This window comes from Paramormyrops kingsleyae, chromosome 21 (assembly GCF_048594095.1).
Source record: "Paramormyrops kingsleyae isolate MSU_618 chromosome 21, PKINGS_0.4, whole genome shotgun sequence".
Taxonomy (NCBI): Eukaryota; Metazoa; Chordata; class Actinopteri; order Osteoglossiformes; family Mormyridae; genus Paramormyrops; species Paramormyrops kingsleyae.
The window spans coordinates 7,203,042-7,222,409 of record NC_132817.1 but is presented as its reverse complement, the minus strand read 5'-3'; the positions used below and the strand labels follow the sequence as shown (position 1 = coordinate 7,222,409).

Below are 19,368 nucleotides of genomic sequence, written 5' to 3'. Positions count from 1 at the left end.
AGGAGTCGTACAAAACAAAAAGGAAAGAACACGGATCTGGAAGGCAGGGCTATGAATGAGTCATTTTCATGGGCCTGTGGGAGAGGGGCTGCTTCCTCTCAGCCAGATCCGAACACAAGTTCACTGGGCCAAAAATGATTAAAGGAAAAAAACACGAGGAACGAAGGAATCTTAAGAGCGATGACCTGGGAGTCAGTAACGGCAGTGCGGGGGGGGAGGTGGCGGTGGACAGTGAGAGCCTTTAAAAAGGTATTTATAGCTATGGTCGAGTATTAAAAATTGTAGGGTTTTTACGGCTGGGGGGCTTGTAGCGGTAGTCTGTAGCAGGCCAGATGATCGTTCCTCTTCATCACGTCCATGATGAAGATTCAGGTTCTTTGGCGCTTTTGCTGCCTTTGTGGGATAAAGTCAAACTACTGCGCTTTCCGAAATCATCTTGATTAGAAGCGCGGATCCATAAAAGTCCTGAATACGTTTTTTTTTTTTTTTTTTTTTTTCTTTCTCTCCTTCCTTTCCCCCTCTTCCCAGACGCGTGATTCAGCTTGTCTTTCAGCCCGCTCCTGTCTGCCCTAGTTTTGGTGAAACGGCCGCAACACCAAAATACTTTCCACATTGTGGCTCACCGATCACGCTGGCTAATAGCGGCTCTCACAGCGAGAGCTGGGTGTACGTGTCTCCCCCCCCCCCCGCCCACCAGCTGCATTCTGGGTAAACTGGGACTTTGCAGAGTCGGCTCAGTGTCTCCTGGCCTGTGGCCGGGTCTCTCCCCCAGAGCTGTGTTTTTTTCCTTCGTTTTTTTGCGTCATGCTTCCAGAGGCAGCCGGCCAGCGAATCGAATGAGTCTGACCATGAAGTCACCCCGGGCTGCTCGTCCCGTCCCGTCCCAGCCCTGCTCTCTGGGGAGCTCCTGGAGAAAGAGAGGGGCTGTGTGCCTCTGGGTAGCTGGCGGAGGGGGGGGGACCGGGGTGTGTGCTCACCCCGTCGTTTCCCTGGCTCTGTGATTCCTGCGGGTCCTGCCTTTTCCCTATCCCTGATGGGAGCGTTTCCATGGCGATGACAGCATATCGCCAGTAGGATGTCTGGTGGGACTCAGACCCACATAGAGGGCAAGGGACAGCGGAGGGAATGGGGGTGCCCACCTGCTGAGCATGCTGGGTAATCAGGGATCTGAGGCTGAGAGGCACGTGGTCATCATGTCGTTCACATGGAAACACTGTGTGTGTGTGTGTGTGTGTGGTGGGGGGGTGACGGGAAGGAATACTGTCTATTGCCCCTCCAATCGGGTCTTTCCTATCTTTAGCAGGAACTAAAGCTTATTTTAATATATTAGGTATCCAGGAAAGCCCTGGAGGTTAGTGAGCCTGGGTGGGGCGTCGGTGAGGTCAGGCGCCCTGCCGTTGTGAAAGCACAATGTCCCTGCCCCCGGCGTCCCTCTCCTGCCAGCCGCTCTCAGACTGCTGCCCCCCCTCCCCGGGCTGGTCCGGAATGCCCTCTCTGAAAGCGGGCCTTTGTTCTGGTTCCTCAGCTTCATTTCCATATAATGGGGGCTCATGGGTGGCCCCCCAACTCCACCCGACCTCACACCTCAGGGTTTCGCTCCCAGGAGGCTGGTGTCTGCCACGTTGCGGACCGTGCCAGATTTGGGGGGGGGGGGGTGGGGGAGTTTGGGTTTTTATGGGGGGAACAGGAGCAGAAAACATTGAGGTTTGGGTGGGGGCTGGGGTTGCCCTCCAGCCTGTACTGAACGTTGGTCTTGGGGGGGTGGTAGGTTAATGATGGTTTTCTGAAGATGGCCCTGGCTGTTTTCGGGGGTGGGGGCGGGGTGTGCTCTCATGGGTGCGGGTTTGGACCTGCTGGTCACCATGCTGCTCCCCGTTTGTAGCTTTTGGAATCATGGATTTCGGCACCCTGAAAGCAGACCCCCCCCCCCCCAACCCGCTGCTGTGTGCCCTTTGTTGCTAATGCTAATTTAAATAATTACCCCATACGAGTCCTGGCGGTTGTCCGTTTGGCCAGTGACACTCTGTGCGGGCCGCGGGCAGCACTCGCTGACGGCTCTGCTCAGCTCGTTATGCCCCCCCGTTACACGGTATCTCTTACTGAGGGGAATATGATATTACCCACTCTCGGGGGGGGGGGGGGCATCGGCTTAAGGGAGAGGCCACTTGGCTTGTGGTGGAGCCCAGTCTGAACAAAGGCCTTGTTGGAGAAAATTTGAGTAAAGGGGGGGGACAGGGTATTTGGGTGGGGGGGGGGACTGGGGATTTCTGAATGACGTATTGTGGGGCTGTACCTCTCCTCCAGCTGCTTGAGCACAGAAGGGCCAGTGTACTGGTGAGCGCCTTGCTGGCAACAGGCAGGCACAGAATGCTTCCTGCCAGTAGGGCGGCGCTGTCTGCTCTCCTAGCTGAAGGTGGAGTCATCTTTCTGCTGTTATGTAACGAAGCCCGATACCTGGAATCGTGTTCTTAACCTCGTTGTGTTTTTTTTTACTCTTTCTTTTTCTTTTTAAAGCCCTTTGTCTGATATTCCTTATCCTTGTGTCTGTTGACCTTTTTCGAGAACCCGCACTCTGTTTTGTATGAGTCTTCCTCCTGACGTGAAGGCCACAGGGCCGGTTGTGGGACTTGCACATCCCTAAAGCACACTGTCTGGGCTGTGTGTGGGGGGGGGGTCGTGTGACCTCCCGCCTCAGTGCCGTGCTTTGCAGAAGGGACTGCTGCGTAACCATGGGAACCCAGTGCGCTCACTGACGGGTACAAATAGTTTCTCTTCTCACCTGTGGCAGTTTTTCTTTCTTTTTGGAACATGGTGTCCGCCCCCACCCCGGCTCCTGATGACATGTACCTTATCGCCCCAGTGTAGCTGACAGACATTAGAGAAGCCCCCCCCCCACCCTTCCAGGGCCCCTCCCCAGTTTCTGTGAGCGCTCTTTGTCCCCGATGGGCATCATGGCAGGACGGGTCATCTTGGGGGTGCAGTGACTCATGGCCCAGCACCCCTGTTTCCCGGGGGGGGGGGCAGGATGAGTAATAGCACATACATCTGGACTCAGGAGTGAACTACTTCCACTGAAGTCCTTACAGGGATCATTCTTCCCTCCTTCTCTCTCTCTTTCTCTCCCTCTGACCTTTCCTGCCACTCATTTTACTCCCATTCTCACTTCTCCGTCATTGTCTTACCAGGTTAAATCTCGTTTCCTCCGCCTTTCTTCCTCTGTCCCAGATTTCCAAGCCCCGCCCCCTTAAATTTTTTTGGCGACCCTCCCACACTCACCCGAGTCCCTGTGTGATGACTGTGTGTCCATGATCGATCCCCAGTGCTCCTCACCTGGACCCCTGGGCCCGCCCTGCGTTGCCACTGATTGGATGGCCAGGATGAGGCGCGGGGACGCAATAGGTGTCTCGGAAAAGTTACCACGGCGACGACTAGCATGCGCTGAAGCTCATGGGACAGGAGCAGCCTGTTTCGTTTTGAGATGTCAACAAAGGCGTGCCAGGCCGGGACATCCTGTCACCTGGGGAGGTACCCCTCTGCCCCCACCAATAGGAAGCAGCGGGGCTTTGATTGACGGAAGTAATCCTCAGGCTGATGTCCTGCCCTTGTCCCCCCACCCCCCGACCAGATGTGATGGAAGAATGCGGATACAGCTGGGGCTCGAGAGTCCACGGCGACGCAGCTGGCCGCCACCAGCAGGCTGTGACTGTATTATAATGATGCAGGAAGAAGGAGATAAAGGGCCGTTTCCATGGCGGCGAGGGGCGCGGGTTGCTGCAATGCGCCACGTTGCCCAGGATGTTTATCAGGAATGCACAGAAAATGACTGCATGGGTTGGGGGGGGTCTCAAATGGTAGACCTTGTGGGGTCTTTTGGGGAGGGGGAAATTGTGTGTGTGTGTGTGTGTGTGTGTGTGTGTGTGTGTGGTTATACGTGTTTGTGTGTGTCTGCCTTGAAAAGCTCCCCCCCCCCCCCCCCTTCGCCTTTTTACCTGCTGGGGCAGTGAACGCCAGGGTGTGATCCTCTTCCCAGAATTCTCTCCTGCTGGGCTGTTTTTCTGTGGTGTGGAAGTCATTTGCATTCACACTTTGGAAAATGGCCTAAGCCCTTGCATGTTAAACCACAGGTACATTAATTATTCCTTCCTCTCTGTGTGGTTCCAGTCCGGTTGTTTCAAAGCCTAATTAAGCTTAATTAAAACCCTGCAAAAACTGACTCTGTAGACTAGGAGGGGCTCTTGTGGGCTGCGGAGGACGTGGCCTGCGTTTGGTTACTGAAGTCTCGCTGGCAGGACACTGTTGTGCTAACTCCCCCCCCCCCCCCAGCCCTGGTGAACTCTGACATCACTCACACTGACAAAGGTGCTCGCCGGAATCACCCCCGTGCTGACAGGGTAAGAACAGGATCCGCACAACCTGTCGCGGCCGACGTTCTGGTCTGCTGTGGGTCCCAGTAACACCTGTGCAGGACGGATGCACGCTTTCTTACAGCAAGAACACTCTGGGGGTTGTGGGACCAGTCTGGGCTTGTTGGCGCACCAGAGCACATTAGGGAGGGAGTCGCGCTGTAGAATGACTGGTATTTGCTGGGAGGTAGGTGAGGTCTGTCATGAAGCGTGGGACCTTCCGGAATTTTCCCTGAGGCCCCACGTTCAGCTAGCGTGGAAAAAGCCTGTCTTCGGGGGCCGGGGGACATCCCTGAGCTTCAGCCTGAGGGGAGGGGGGGGGGCAGGTGATGCAATCATGCGCAAGCAACCGTGTGTGTTTTTTGTTTTTTTTTTTTCTCTTTTTCTCCTCTTCAGCATCTGTGCCGCTTGGCACAGGGACAGAACTTTTGATTCTGCTCGCTGACCACAGCTGCGCCTCTTTACGGCTTCCTGTGCCGCTGACTGTGACAGTCACGGGGTGATGGGCTGTCCGGCCCCTGGCTCTGCTCCCCACCGCTTCCAGTCTGCCAGGCCAGCTGACCTCATGTGACCCGTCTGCCTTGTCACTCTCCACCCCTTTAGTGTGGGTGGCTAATGCTACTACGGATCTTCCTCATTTAAATAGGCTCCTCTCCTCAATCCAGTCCTTCCCCTGACGCTCCATGTTTTTGCTGTCTCCCAACTTCTGGCCAATCAGGAGCGCTGAATATTTGGTACAGCTGTGCTGGAAGCTGGGAAGGAGCAAAAATGTGGACTGTCTGGCGGTCCCCGCAGACCGTGTTGAAAAGCACCGCTGCAGGACAGCAAACGTCCTTGGGGGTTGGATGGATCCTTATGCTTTCTTATCAAAGCTCTAGTTGTGTGGAATTTTCTCTTTTTTGTTTGTTTGTTGCATGTTTACGTTTTCTAACATCCCCCCCCCCCACCCCCCAGCTCAGAAGATTCAAATTCAGCTCTCATCGCTTCACTGTTCCACCTGCACCTTCAATGTCTGCAAGGCATGTTGCTATTTCACTAATGCCACCTGCACTCTGGTTAATAAATTTTTTTGGGGTTAGACTGTAATACTGCGATTGTTTGTTTTTTTTTGTTGTAATGATGCTGCACTTTCCCACCTGCTGAATTTTGTCCCCCTGGGATATTTAAGCTCACGTAAAGTGTCATAACGACACCCTTTGCTGCCTGTCCTGCTGTTAAGTTTGCATATTTTGTACGTCTTAAGGAACATGGACATCGCTGATGGTACAGTTGAGTTGGAGATGACCCAGTGTTCTGCAAGAAAGCTTTGTAAAGTGTGAGTTTTGCGCTTATTAGTTGGGCACTGTAAAAAAAATATATATATAAAATTTAAAAAAAAAATTTTTGGCTACTACATGAGACGTCACCCGACACCCCCTGGCTCCCCTCCCCCCCACGGCAGTGACCCGAGATCTCCCTGCAGCTCCCCCGCCCCGCCCATCCACTCCGCACACACAGAGCGCCCTGTGAGGTCAGGTTTCTCCAGCTTGCCGCGCAAACAGGCCTGCGATTGACGAGGCCCGGCCCCCACCTTGGCCCCCACCTTCCCGAACGCCGCTCGCGCTCCGCGCTGCCAGCTCTGGATTACGGCTGACCTGCAGGTTAAGCTTACAGGTATCGGGTAGAGGGTCTGCCGCGTAAGGGGGTCTGCCACGTAAGGGGGGCTGCCGCGCAGCCGGATGCGCCCTTCCAGTCCCCTCGCTTTCCAGCCGCCTTCCATTAGGCCCGATTGCAATTAAAGTCGGATTTGATGCCCTGTGGGAAGGTGCCGGCGATCGGAACCGCCTGGGCGATAAATCGCCCTTACCAGTATTCGGACGTTCGTCTCATTGGGCGAAAGTGCAGGGCTGTGCATCAGGTATATCTGCGCATGAGATCTGTAATGTTTTAATCGCAGAGCCAGTTGGAAGGATCCCAGACCGGCGAGCGGGTTTAAGTGTGGGGGGGCGGGGTCAGTCACGGTAAGCGCAGCGGAAACGTTCAGACCGCGTTCAGACCGCACTCTTCGGTTGGTGACAGGGTTTGGGCTGGAGACCCGCATCTCATGTCCCCCCCCCTCCGCCTATTCCTTTCAAGTTTAAGGTTTCAGATTTAAAGGTTGGAGTTGAAGTTACGGTGCCAGGAATTTAGCAACCAGTGTTAATTATCCCGATGGAATGCGACTGAGGGTTGTTTTGACACAGTGTTCAGGATGTAGAGCACAGATGATTATTTCAGCTTGCCTTGAGGTGTAGCGTCGGCTTTCTGTGTGAAACCGTCCCGGGGGGGGGGGGGGGATTGCTTGCAGCCAGCTCATGTGAGGGTTTATGAGTGATGTCAGGGTGGTTATGCTGGCTCAGCTACCAGATGGGGGTGGGGGGGGGGGTGGTGGGGGGAAGGGGACTCTTAAGGTGAATCGTGCCCAGACGTGCCCCCGGTGGCCGGGGGGGTGGGTGCTCTTAAATCGTGCCGATTTCACCGTGAGAAGTGGGAGTGAAAGCCCCCCCACCCCAAGCTTCTGAGTAACCATCAGCATGTCCCCAGGATCCCTTTGGGAGTTTAGTGGCAGTGCCGCCCCCCTCCCCACTCCAGGGTGGCTGTTTTTATGTTTTTATGAGGGGTCGGAGGGCCTGCCTCGACACGGCCGGGCCGGGGGTTGCAGCATGCGCTGCATTCCTCAGTGCTGCCTGCCGTTTGGGGTCTCTGCCTTTATGACATGTCATTACCTGGATTACAGGGTCCGTGCGGCCGTCAGCTCCCTGTCAGCTCTGCCTACCGGGGCCCTAAAATGTTGGGATCGGGTGCCTATCTGCCGCGTTCCACCTTGATCGCTCACAGATGGTTCGCCCCGCCTTAAAGGGATGCTCAGCTCTTAAAGGGGAGGTGGATCACTGCAGTGGGTCTCAGTGGTATCTTCCAGAGGCTCTACCTTGCTTGCATCAGGGTCTGTAGGGTGGGGAAGGTAGCGCTGGAGGTGTGGTGTCCTGGGGGGGGGGCTACGGCTGAGGTAGACAGCTGTGTCCTGTGGAGGCGGTTATGGGGGGGGGGGGTGGGGGGTAAGTTGTTCTTGTAATTTTGATGTGAATCAAGGCCCTTCACCCTTCGCAGTTACCGTGGGCCCTACTGTGTCCCGCCTCATCCTGACATTCCACCAGGCGCCCCCCACCGCTCCTTTTTAAATGTGTGCTCCCTTCTGTGTTGGGGAGGGGGGGGGGCCGGCCTCCTCAGAGCAAATACCTATTGTTTGGGGCCCAGAGGTTGTACGGGAGATGTGTGTGAAGCAGTTTCCCACAATATTGAAGTGCCCCCCCCCACCCCCCTGCCAGGCCCGGGGTTTCTTGACACAACTTGGGTATAGAATTGCGATCATTTCTCCAGAGGGGGGTTGGCTGGAGGGGTCCTCCTCAGCTGTTTCCCAGATCGGTTCTCTAGAGACCTTCGTGCATCATGGTGTCTTTCCAAACCCCCCTCCCCCCCCACCATGGCAACCCAAGTAAATCTCGCAAAGTTAATTGGTCGCATGCTTCACAGAGGCCTCCTTTGTGGAACCCTGGCTGTCGGACTGTAGGGCCTCGTCCACAGATATGGTTTTGGGATTCTTTTGGTGCCCCCTGGACCCCCGCAACCCCACAATATCCGGTCTAAGCCCCATGATTGTAGCACTCCGGACACCCAAGAGCATTTCTGCATTCAGTGTCTACCGTGTGCTACCCTGAGCTCACCGTGTTGGGTGGTCTTGGTGTGTTTAGGCAGTGAGTGTGATGTGAACTGGGTTCCCATCATGTTTGTGTTCTTTCTTCCCCCATAAATCAGCATAACATGGGGGTTCAGTCACCCCCCCGCATGGCCCTGCTTGTCTGCGGTCGCATGCTTGCGCTTCTGCATGTGTCCTCCAGCCAGGCTTCTGCGCCGCTGCCCTGGTCAGCCCGGTTACTGCAGTCCCCTCCCTGTTTGACTCTCCCTCCCCACCACATGCTCTCTTCCATGGGGGGGGTGGGGGGCATGGTCCCTGAAGTCACCCCATGAGTGGCTCTGCCGTCACTAGAATCAGCTGATTGTGGAGTTTTTTTCCAATATATCGGAGTTCTAGTCACAGGTTCCCTGCCTTGCTCTCAGAGGCTGGTTCCTCAATTCAAAGTTCCCCGTTCCGCCATTGAAAGCGGACGGTAGGAAACCTGAGCAGATGCTGTTGCTGGGGCGATGGGGCTGTCGCCATGGGCCCCTGGGCAGATGGTACGTGATTGGCCTGGCTAAACCCTGCTGGTGCGTGCATGTCTGGGGAGCGAGCCGGGCTGGGAAACGGGCACCGGGAAGAGCGTTACTCAGCAGAAGCCATGTATCCATGGCCCAGACAGGCCACTCGGGCTCATTCGGTGCTTCTGCCGGTCCGTGCTGTGATATGGACCTCCTTGAGTTTGTACTTGCATACGGTGCCCTGGCTTCCTCCGCAGAGGTCTGTAAATGCAGAAGTACGTAGGCGGTGCAGTCCACCCCTGAGGCACCTGGGGGGGGTGGGAGGCTGGGCAGGGGCCTCCTGGAGGCTGCATTTTTGATATGTGAGCACACGTCTCTCTGGGCAGCCACTGCCCCAACGTTCCAGCCAGAGGGGGTAAGAGAGGACAAGGTGTGGGGGTGCTATGCTCTGACTCCTCCCCCTGATTCTGACTCTCTCTTCTCTATGTCTCAATCTGTCTGTTCCTCTCCCTCTCTCTGTTGTTCCCCCTCTATCTGTTCCTCTCATCATCTCATCCTCTGTTCTCCTCCGTCCCGCATCCCAGTTGTCTGGGGTGTCCCCGGAAGCCTCAGCAAGCCTTAACTCTGCTGCTCCCTCGCGAGCTGCAGGCAGCCTTAGCGAATCTGCTGTGTCCAGACAGATGATGGGCTTCCAGTGGGCCACCCAGGCAGCCTGCGAATTGGATCTGACCCCTGAGAACGAACCCCGCTGTAGGTCATCGTCACAGCCAGTGGCATGAGGGGGGTCTATTCAACCATACTGCTTCCAAAATGGGGCTCTTCCAAAACGACAAAAATTCTCACAATCATGCCATTTTTACATACTGAAACTAGATATGTTTGCGTTTAATTAATGAGGATAGACTTATTGCTTAATTATGTACTACTCAGGCATTAGCCCTGAATATTCGCTTCACTCATGTGAAGGTCTTTCGACCCCAGAATTTTCCTGGACATGGAGCCTGCTGTCAGATGGCTTATCCGTGTGGGGTTCTGAGTTTGTGAGCCAACATTTTGCCCAGTCCCCAATAGTGAGCACCCCCTGGAAGAGACCCTGCCTTTGTCTCTCCCGATCCCTTTATTTTAGCACTTAATTCGTGCAGCGGTGGTGGGAAGTCATAGTCATTTGGCCGGTGCCCTGATTCCTTTGGCAAATTGAAACTGTGTGCAGTGTTGTGGCTTTGGAGGGGGACAAAATGACATAATTCCCGTCTCCAGTGCCGTTGGCGGAGTGGGATGCATACCTTCAGGCGAGGCTGTCTCAGGAATGCATCTTATATTCTGGCTTTATTTTGGATCGTGTCTTATTTATTTTCGGGGTTGGAGAATATCACGTTACTGCTGTAGCCAATGCTGCACGCCGTGGTTTCCATGCCGACGCAGGTAAGGGATATCGATCTGGGGCTTTCATCATTTCAGGTCAATCCTCGGGTCAGTCCGCCAATCCTGCACCCCCCCCCACCCCACGTTGGAAGTCTCTCTTAATCTTTGTACCTCTTGCCCCCTAGACGAACTAGTGAAATGCAGGTTAGGATGTCGACAGATTTAGCGCAGTGATTGCCTTATCCTCCAGCATGCGGCTGATAATGTCGAATTTCCAGACAGGCTGTCCTGCGTGTCTGGCTCTGCCACAGGGCACGAGTGTCCGCTTGTTACATGACTGACTGCTGACGAATGGCAGACATCCAACCCCCCCGCCCTGCCCCGCCCCCCACCCTGCCCCGCCTCCCACCCTGCCCCGCCTCTACTTCGTGTGCTTGGGGCGGATTAGGAGATCAAAGGCACGTCTTGCTCCTCCAGCGGACGATTGGCCTCGCCGGCTGCCACTGTTCTCCCCATCTCGAAAGTGTGGGGTTCCATGCCACTGTTCTCCCCATCTCGGAAGTGCGGGGTTCCATGCCACTGTTCTCCCCATCTCGGAAGTGCGGGGTTCCATGCCACTGTTCTCCCCATCTCGGAAGTGCGGGGTTCCATGCCACTGTTCTCCCCATCTCGGAAGTGCGGGGTTCCATGCCACTGGTCTCCCCATCTCGGAAGTGCGGGGTTCCATGCCACTGTTCTCCCCATCTCGGAAGTGCGGGGTTCCATGCCACTGTTCTCCCCATCTCGGAAGTGCGGGGTTCCATGCCACTGTTCTCCCCATCTCGGAAGTGCGGGGTTCCATGCCACTGTTCTCCCCATCTCGGAAGTGCGGGGTTCCATGCCACTGTTCTCCCCATCTCGGAAGTGCGGGGTTCCATGCCACTGTTCTCCCCATCTCGGAAGTGCGGGGTTCCATGCCACTGTTCTCCCCATCTCGGAAGTGCGGGGTTCCATGCCACTGTTCTCCCCATCTCGGAAGTGCGGGGTTCCATGCCACTGTTCTCCCCATCTCGGAAGTGCGGGGTTCCATGCCACTGTTCTCCCCATCTCGGAAGTGCGGGGTTCCATGCCACTGTTCTCCCCATCTCGGAAGTGCGGGGTTCCATGCGTCTGGTGGCTCCACGCGCACAGATACCCGAAAACACGGGAGCCTCCGTGGTGCGGCTCGGCTTTGCCGGAAGGGGCCTCTTAACGCCTTTTCCAGATCGGCCTTCCTGCTAAAGCTATTCGACACAGACGGATTGTTGTGACAACTGCGGGGGGGAGATGGATGGCTGATGGGTCTGTACCTCCTCCCCACCCCCCCACCTCAGCATTTTGTTCCTGTCCCGCTTCACGACCAGGTAGTCTAATTTGACTCAGACTGCACTCTTCTCCAGATGTTTTCTTTTTTTGGAGGATGATCTTTCTGAAACCAGCAGATGGAGATGGAGATGGCTGTTGCAAAAACACAGGAACCAGGGTTAGGGGCCCGGCTGGAGAAACCATCCTTGTTCTTTGCATTCCAGAAAATGGCAGCAATTCTGAAATGCTGGAGGGTCGCTTTCTGCCTCGCCTGAATCTTATACCTTTTCCCCCACGCCCTGTGTTCTCTTGGTAATGCAGGCCTCCTTCTGTTTGCAGGGGAGGGAGGAAGCGGAGACATTTTCTGAACTTCCCCGGAAACACAGAATTATTATTAATTCTTGCAAGATCAGGATGATTTCAGCCTTTTTTCCTCTCCCAGTATGACACACGATTTTTTTCTTTGTGGGAAAGGAAGGGAAGGGAGGGGGAGAGTAGCAGGGGTGGCATGGCCCTCCAATGAACGCGAAAGGTCGCTTCAGTTCAGCTGTTTCAGAAGGCCCCGGAATGCCCCGCCCCGCTGGCTGGCATGGCGACTGCCCCCTTCGTCTGGGGAGGGCCAGGCCTCTCTATCTGGCCACGCCAGCCAGATTGTTTTCATGCCGCTCTCGCCCGCGGAGGTTCGATGGCATGTGACAGGAAGCATTGTGCCTCGGCCTAGCCATCGCTTCCTTTCCCTCCGATTCTCGGGGACTTAATTAGTTCCTGCGATCTTTACATCCAGATAAAAGTGGGCCTCAGCCATTTCTCCAGCTGCATCGAGCAGCTTTATTTGGAAAGTTTCTGGCGGGACGGACAGACAAGCGAGACATCTGGTAGTAACAGGCAGCTGCCCCTCAACTAGATGGTGGGCAGTGTCCTCTCACCGTGGGAGAGACCCAGAAGGGTTGATTGGTAAATTCTTACCCCCCCCCCCCCCCCCCCCCCCCCACGGGTATCTGAGGGGTAAATTTCAGAGGAAGCTTCTTGGATGCTGCTTTTCTGGGGGCTTTCCTGCAGGAAACAGGAAGTTCAAGGCGTGCCGAGGCTGCCTCTGGGAAAATGGGCGCTCAGAATGGAACATCGGTTTGCTGCTGGTGGGATGGCGGCTGTCATGGCGACAGAATCTTGTTGTTAATGGAGCTTTAGATGCCGTTCGGTTCAGACCTGTAGTCTCGGAGTTTGGCGACGTTTACGTTTGTGCTTTAAGTCCCATGTTACCTGATACCTTGGCTGACCTCCATGGCTCCTCCATTTGCGGAGGAACCTTCTGGTCCTCAAGGCATCGCTGCACATCTGAGAGTCCTGGCTGGATGTGATGCTGCTTGCTTTGTTTGTGAATATTAGCCAGCTGGTCCTTCAATGCTTGCGACGTTCGGTTATTACGCTAATGCGGCAAGGGAGGACCACACAAAAGAGAGAGCGGGAAAACACAGCAAAACAGTAATGTGAAACCTAGCAACAGATGCTATTTTAGCATGTTAGCCTTTTGAGAAAGACTTATTGTGTTCCTCGCGATTGATGCCGTGGAGGCTGGTTGCTCTGCTGGCTAACGGTTGCAGAATAACAGGAGGACGCCGACGTGGAAGGATGCACCATGGGGGTTCCGTGCCTGTGCCACGCTTGGGTCTCGGAGCCAATACACGCCTGGCGTTGGCTTCTGTGTCCAGTCGGCAAGGGGCGCATGAGATTTTTTTTCCTAAAATTTAGCTCCATTCGGTGATAGTTGTGTGCATTCCAGGCATAGGCCTAGATGCCACAAGTAATTTTTCTTAGGTTTTGTTCTTCTTTGGTAACTTTTTTTAGTTCCTCCTAGCCTCAGAACTCTGTTACAGATGCAGAGTCGCTGGTGGGAGACCCTGCCTGGCTGGCTGGCTTATAACTGGGCTTGGGGGGGGGCGGGGGGCTCCATATGGGGAGCATGAAAGGAGGGAGGCAAGACCTGCCAAAGAAAACTGCCAGAGATGGCATGCAGACAGAGAGCATGGCCGGCTGAGGGATGGCATGCAGACAGAGAGCATGGCCGGCTGAGGGATGGGTTTGACACTGTTTGAAGGTTCCCGTTGTCATTGGTCTTCTGGGATCATTGTTCCAGTAATCAGTAATCAATACCAGAACCTGGACTGGATGTAAAATATAAATTTTAAATGTGTGAGTTGGAAGACCACTTGTTTTTATTTTTTCTTGTGTCCCAAGTCTCCATTTAGCATGATCTGTATTTTTGGAACCTCTGCCTCTTGTCCCCATTGTGAGAGTGAATATCCCCAACATAAAGAGTTGGTCGAGTCTCAATGGGATTGCTAATTATAGCTGGTTAGCGTTTGGGGGGGGGGGGAGTTGAGAGACACATGTCCGCGAGGTCTTGTTTGAGCCAGTGAGGAATGGGGTCACGGAAATTAAATGCTGAATCCCCCCCCCCCCCCCTGCCGTCGATGCTTTCCCTTTCACGCCCACTGGGGTGCAGGAAGCATCAGACCCTGTGATGGTGGTTTTCCGTAATCCTGACCTCCTTTTAACCTCTCCTCCCCCGGGAACAGTAGCCTTCCTCAGGGTTCTTCAAATAGGTCATTTTTCTGATGGCATGTCTTCCTTTTCTGTTCCTGTCTTTGACTGAATGGTCCTCAAAAGGTCACTGTGAAACCCCAGCTTCCTGGAGGCTTGTCGTACTACCACACCCCCCCCCCCCCTCCTCAATGAAGGAAACCTCTCTTGTACTTGGAGCCAAGTTCTCTTGTGATTTTTTTTTTTTACCTCAGCTGTCCAGAACAGTGGGGCACAGGCAAAGATTGCTTCCAAAAAAATGGTACTGAACATGTGTTGAGCCTTCTTTTAAAAGTGGGGGGGGAAAAAAATATATATATGGGGCAGCATGGTGGTGCAGTGGTTAGCACTGTTGCCTCACACCTCTGGGACCTGGGTTCGAGTCTCCGCTTGGGTTACATGTGTGTTGAGTTTGCATGTTCTCCCTGTGTCGTCATGGGGTTTCCTCCGGGTACTCCGGTTTCCCCCCCACAGTCCAAAGACATGCTGAGGCTAATTGGAGTTGCTAAATTGCCCTTAGGTGTGCATGTGTGAGTGACTGGTGTGAGTGACTGGTGTGTGAGTGTGCCCTGCGATGGGCTGACATTCTCCCCCCCCCATCCAGGGTTGTTCCCTGTCTCATGCCCGTTGCTTCCTGGATGGGCTCCGGACCCCCCGCGACCCAGTAGGATAAGCGGGTTGGACAATGGATGGATGGATATATTATGTCGATAAGGCAGCTGATGGTCACTTGCCTTAGTCATGCAAGCGATCGCCCACACCCAGCTCTGCATGGCTCTGTGACTTTGTTTGCTCACCATACCTACATTATACACTCCACCTACTTAACCTGCTTTAGGAAGACATTCTTTACCCGCACCTCCCAGTCTCCCAGTGCTCTACACATTCTGAAGAGTACAACGCTAACATCCCGTCCTGACTTTTAATTCCCAATGAGCTCTTACACCATGAGAATTTGAAGATCAGGGCAGACTTTGGGAAGTTAGCTTGAAGGTTTTCGGTTGGACTCGGATGGAAATCTGGGACGTTTCACACATCCAGACGCCCAACCTTTGTATCCGGTGGATCCAGCTGTTTTTTTTCCTTTATTTTTTTTTTCTTTTTACAGCCTTTGGCAGTTTGTCTTGTCTAATTACTCCCAGCTTTCCATTTGGGGATTGGACAGGATGACTCTACTATCTCTCTGGCAGCTCCCATGCCTGTCAGTCTTGCTCAACCGGGAACGTTTGTTTGTCAGGGTGGGTTCTCAGTGGTAGCTGGGGGGGAGGAAGGCCGTGTTTTGGAAAGCCGGCTGATTGATTGGCCTCTGGTCTGGGGAATATCTGGAGACCAGCTGCGGGAAGGTTTGCTCTGCCCCTGTTCATCGCTGCCCCTTCACCTTACCTGATTGGTGGGAGAAGAATGAGAGAGCGACTGGTGTTGGCTGGAGAATGTGTGGCAGCAGGCAGAGTCTCTGCATGTGGGTGTCCAGCCCTCACCTCCCAACTTCCATCCTGGGTCATGTTGACCATTCGTGCAGTTTTGTTTCATCTCCACATTCAGTGATCTGGCTGCTCCGCTCCCCTCACCGTCACATCCTCTTGAAAGCAGTGCGTCGTAAAACCGAAATCAACTTTTCCCTCCCTCTTTCAAAAATGCTGAATTAGCGCCATTCATTAACGAACATGGCAAGCCATTCTCTCTCTCTGTACCTGGGAATTCCTGCCCAGTGATGTCACTCTCCCTTGTGGGCTATAAAGCACCAGCATGAGGCATCCTGATGACCCAGTTCTGACTTCCTTCACAAATAGAGAAGAAAGTTTGTGGTACCATCCCTCGATCACACGTTTAAAGCCCATTGCCCTTCTAAAGATATTTGACTTCAACGCCGAGGAGCTACGTTATTTTGTATGGGGAAAGAGTAGCTGTCTTGACAAGTGCTGGAAAATTAACCAGCGAGTTGAATTTCATAGAACAGAGTCACTTGAGCCTCTACTTTACTGCTTATAGATGTGCTTCAGGTGCATGCTAGGGCTAGCGTGACAGTCCTGTTCATGTTTGTGTGGATTTCGGTTAAATTGATTCTTAGGGTGGGGAAAGTTTATCTTTAAAAAATTACAGTACAACATGTATCAACAGAAAAAGATGTGTATTTAAATATGACAAGATGACCACATCTGCTTTGGTTTATAGCTTCCCTGCTGGATAAAAACTGACAGTTTAAGCCAGAGGTTGTATTTACTATATTTTTTTGTTTTTAACCAACAAATAAAGTAAACATTTCCGCTGGTCCCTACCCGTTTAGTGGTTTCATGTGGTTAGTATTAACAGAGGTGAGGTACAACGATGATTTCATGGTTTTTGTCTTTGTTTACCTCTCTCTGCGTTTGTTCAAGAACCTTTGTTTGACTAGCTACGAACTGTCTACACACAACGTTACTGGCATACCGATTTTCTTGCGACTCTGTCAACGTGTATCTAAGATTTTTTATTTTTTATTTTTTTAAGGTGGGGGGGTAAAAGAGGTGCTTACTCCATACAAAGGGACCAGCCTTATTGGCTAGTGATGTTTTGAATCGGTGAGTGACAGGGTAGGGAGCGCTGCTGGGGCCAATCAGCTTTCAGCTGGGGTTCCTCTGGCCCCGCCCCTCTATTTTTTTTTATGTTGCATTAAAAATTTTTGCTTCTTCTACTTTGCTTCCGTGCAACTGAGTACTCGGCTCATTAGTTATACTTTCCTATAATGTAGTCATCAAGGGCAGCGTATTACCTAGAAGTTGGGATGGCCCTGAGTACCAGAGCCGGGGGGGTGCCGAGAGTGGCTGACTGTATCTGAAATGGAGAGTTACGATCTCGCTGAGTCACCTACAAGAGTGGGGATTTTATTCCAGAGTCATTATGTAGTTTAGCAGGAATACCTCCACTGGACCATAAACGCATGCGGGTCCTGGTTCTGTCTCCAACCACAGCTCTCACATTTGTCCCATCAGTGGATAGTCTTTTTTTTGCTCCACTCGATGACTTCAACAGTACTGGAATGCTTTTGGCATTTTGTAATTGATGTGGGAATCTCTTCTTGCACAATTCAGTTGAATTCTTATGCTCATTTTTGTTCCACGAAACCGCAGAACAGCGTCTGTCATCCTGCAAACAGTCTATCTAAAAAAAAATAAAAAGGATCTCAACGTCACGACAGCGTGTCAGACGCGTTTTGTATGGGCCGTTCTTGCGGTTGGACATTAATGAAGCCTGATAGCATTACCATTCATGATGTCTCTGTTGATCAGGTGTCTTGCAAATGATGGAGGTCTGTGCCAGTTAGTCCATTTGATAATTATTATGAATGTTTTTGATGAAAAACATTCATCCTCATTCTGTTTATGACAGCAGTATTTTTGCTAGGATCAGATTGTACCCTGTTTTTTTATATTGTTAGATTGTTCTATTTCACATATGGTGAAGTGATTTGTGTAATGGCTCTCTCTCTCTCTCTCTCCCTCTCCCCAACAGAAAGGCAGTTCAGGAAAGTTCTCCATGAATGTACGTCACAATGATGATGACAGACCAGATGCCACTGGACCTTCCTCCGCCCCTACTGAATGGCGAGGTTGCCATGATGCCTCACATGGTTAATGGGGACGGATCGCAACAGGTTAGTCTGGGGACCTGATGCTGCACGGAATTGTGGGATAGTGCACTTCCCATAATGTCATCATTTCCTGTCGGTCCTCCTTACCTGCAGTCAGAATTCCTTTACATTGGCATTCTGTAGGGTTGTATTTCCCAATCCGGTCCTCGGGGAACTGCAGACAGTCCACATTTTTGCTCCTACCTTGCTCCCTACTGGAGCAAAAATGTAGAGACATTGGCAGGGAGTTGGGAGGGAGCAAAAACGTGGACTGGCTGCAGGTCCCCAAGGATCGGGATGGGAGGCTGTTTCTCCTCTTTGACACCCAGGTGTAGAGTGGATGAGGCGTAGGATGAGGAACGGATAGGAAAGGTGAGAGGGGGCCTGGGTGACGTGAATCATTCGCCCGCCATCCGGCCTATAGGAGGGGTGTCGCGTATGTGCATGCTGCTCTTTTATTTTATTTATTTTCCTACTGAGCCGCTCATGTGACCTCTCATGGCGTGAGGCGTGGCGAACCCCTGCTGAGTCAGCCGGCGTTCCACGGCGTCGCCCCGGACAGGGGGGGACTTGTTCTCCCGCTAGTTTTGGGTAGCTCGGTGTGGCATGTGGAAACCCAATGGCAGTGAATCCTTGCCATCTCTGTTTCTCCGGAGACGGGAACTGAGCGAGCAAGGGAGGGGTCTGTCTGGGGATTGGGGTGGGGCGGGAGGCAGGGGGGGTTGGCAGAGGCGGTTGTCTGGTGAGAGAAATTGGCTTCCCCTGTCATCACTCCCCCCCCCCCCCCCCCCCTTTTTCAAACCTGGGTTGACTCGGTAAGACCACATTTAGGTTCCCATAGCAACCACAGCAGCAGACTAGGAAGTGGATGGCCAGACTCGCGTCTCTAACATCTAGATGGGAATACCGCCGCAAATTCTGGTAGTAGATGCACTTCCTAACGTAGAGCGTAGGAAGTTCCAGAATGTCTGCGCAGCTCCTTCAGGTTTACAGGCAGATGTACACGGTGAACCAGGTGCAGGCTGACAGCATGACGGTAAGCATGCATCTCCGACAGACGCGCACGTGTACAGTGGGACTTCCTTAAGTACCGGTACGTGTCGTCCCTTGTGTCAGAAGGGTGTGACTTACTGTATGTCAGAAGCTTCATGATGCTACAGACTGATGTGACGGCTTCTGGTTGAATCCAGACACTCTGAGGGTTTTCAAAATCTGCATGCGTTACAAGCGCCCTGGGAAAATTTAAGTAGTTCTGAAATGCCGTGGAATCCCCGGATTCCGGAAAAGCCCCTCTAGTCGTCATGGGGGACTCGAGATTGTTTTTGTGAAGCACTTGGTGCGGAATGTGGCTTGATGGAGCGGACCTGCTTTCTCAAAGGGTGTTTCTCAATATGCGTACTCGACCGTACTTGTGTTCCCTTATACCTGTTTCACGTCATCTTGCATTGCCAAAGACCTGTTCCAATACTCAAGAACAGAAGCACAGAGGACGGTAAATATCCCCGGATGTTGTTCTTGCCCCGCCCCAAATATCGAGGATACATCGGTTGCGTTCTTGCTGAATGAGATCAATCCCATGATTCATTGCTCCCTAAGTTTATTCTTGGAAGACAAGTCAGCAAGACCGGTCTTGCCAAGGCCACAAGTGCAATCTTTGCGTTCTTGGTATTGAGAAACACCTAAAGGTTCCACCTCTACTGGCTTTCATGATGGAGTTTTAACCTCTCCCCCTTGCTCCGTCAGGCGTCATGTTATGATGTCTCCTGACTGACAGCGCTCTTTTCCTTGTAGGTCATTCTGGTCCAGGTCAACCCAGGAGAAACGTTCACCATAAGGGCAGAGGACGGGACCCTCCAGTGCATCCCAGGTATGTTGACACAT

The 19,368-nt window shown here is 53.0% G+C and overlaps 1 protein-coding gene across 2 annotated transcripts in view; it reads left to right on the top strand.

The window, feature by feature from the left end:
- Window positions 1-19,368, top strand: part of fndc3ba (fibronectin type III domain containing 3Ba) — an 85,372-nt gene that overhangs the window by 7,069 nt on the left and 58,935 nt on the right. For both annotated transcript variants that reach the window (XM_023824424.2, XM_023824423.2), the window contains exons 2-3: window positions 17,370-17,511; window positions 19,279-19,354. In XM_023824424.2, the coding sequence (XP_023680192.1) occupies window positions 17,398-17,511; window positions 19,279-19,354 (190 nt within the window). In that variant the 5' untranslated portion in view covers window positions 17,370-17,397. The remainder of the gene's footprint in view (window positions 1-17,369; window positions 17,512-19,278; window positions 19,355-19,368) is intronic.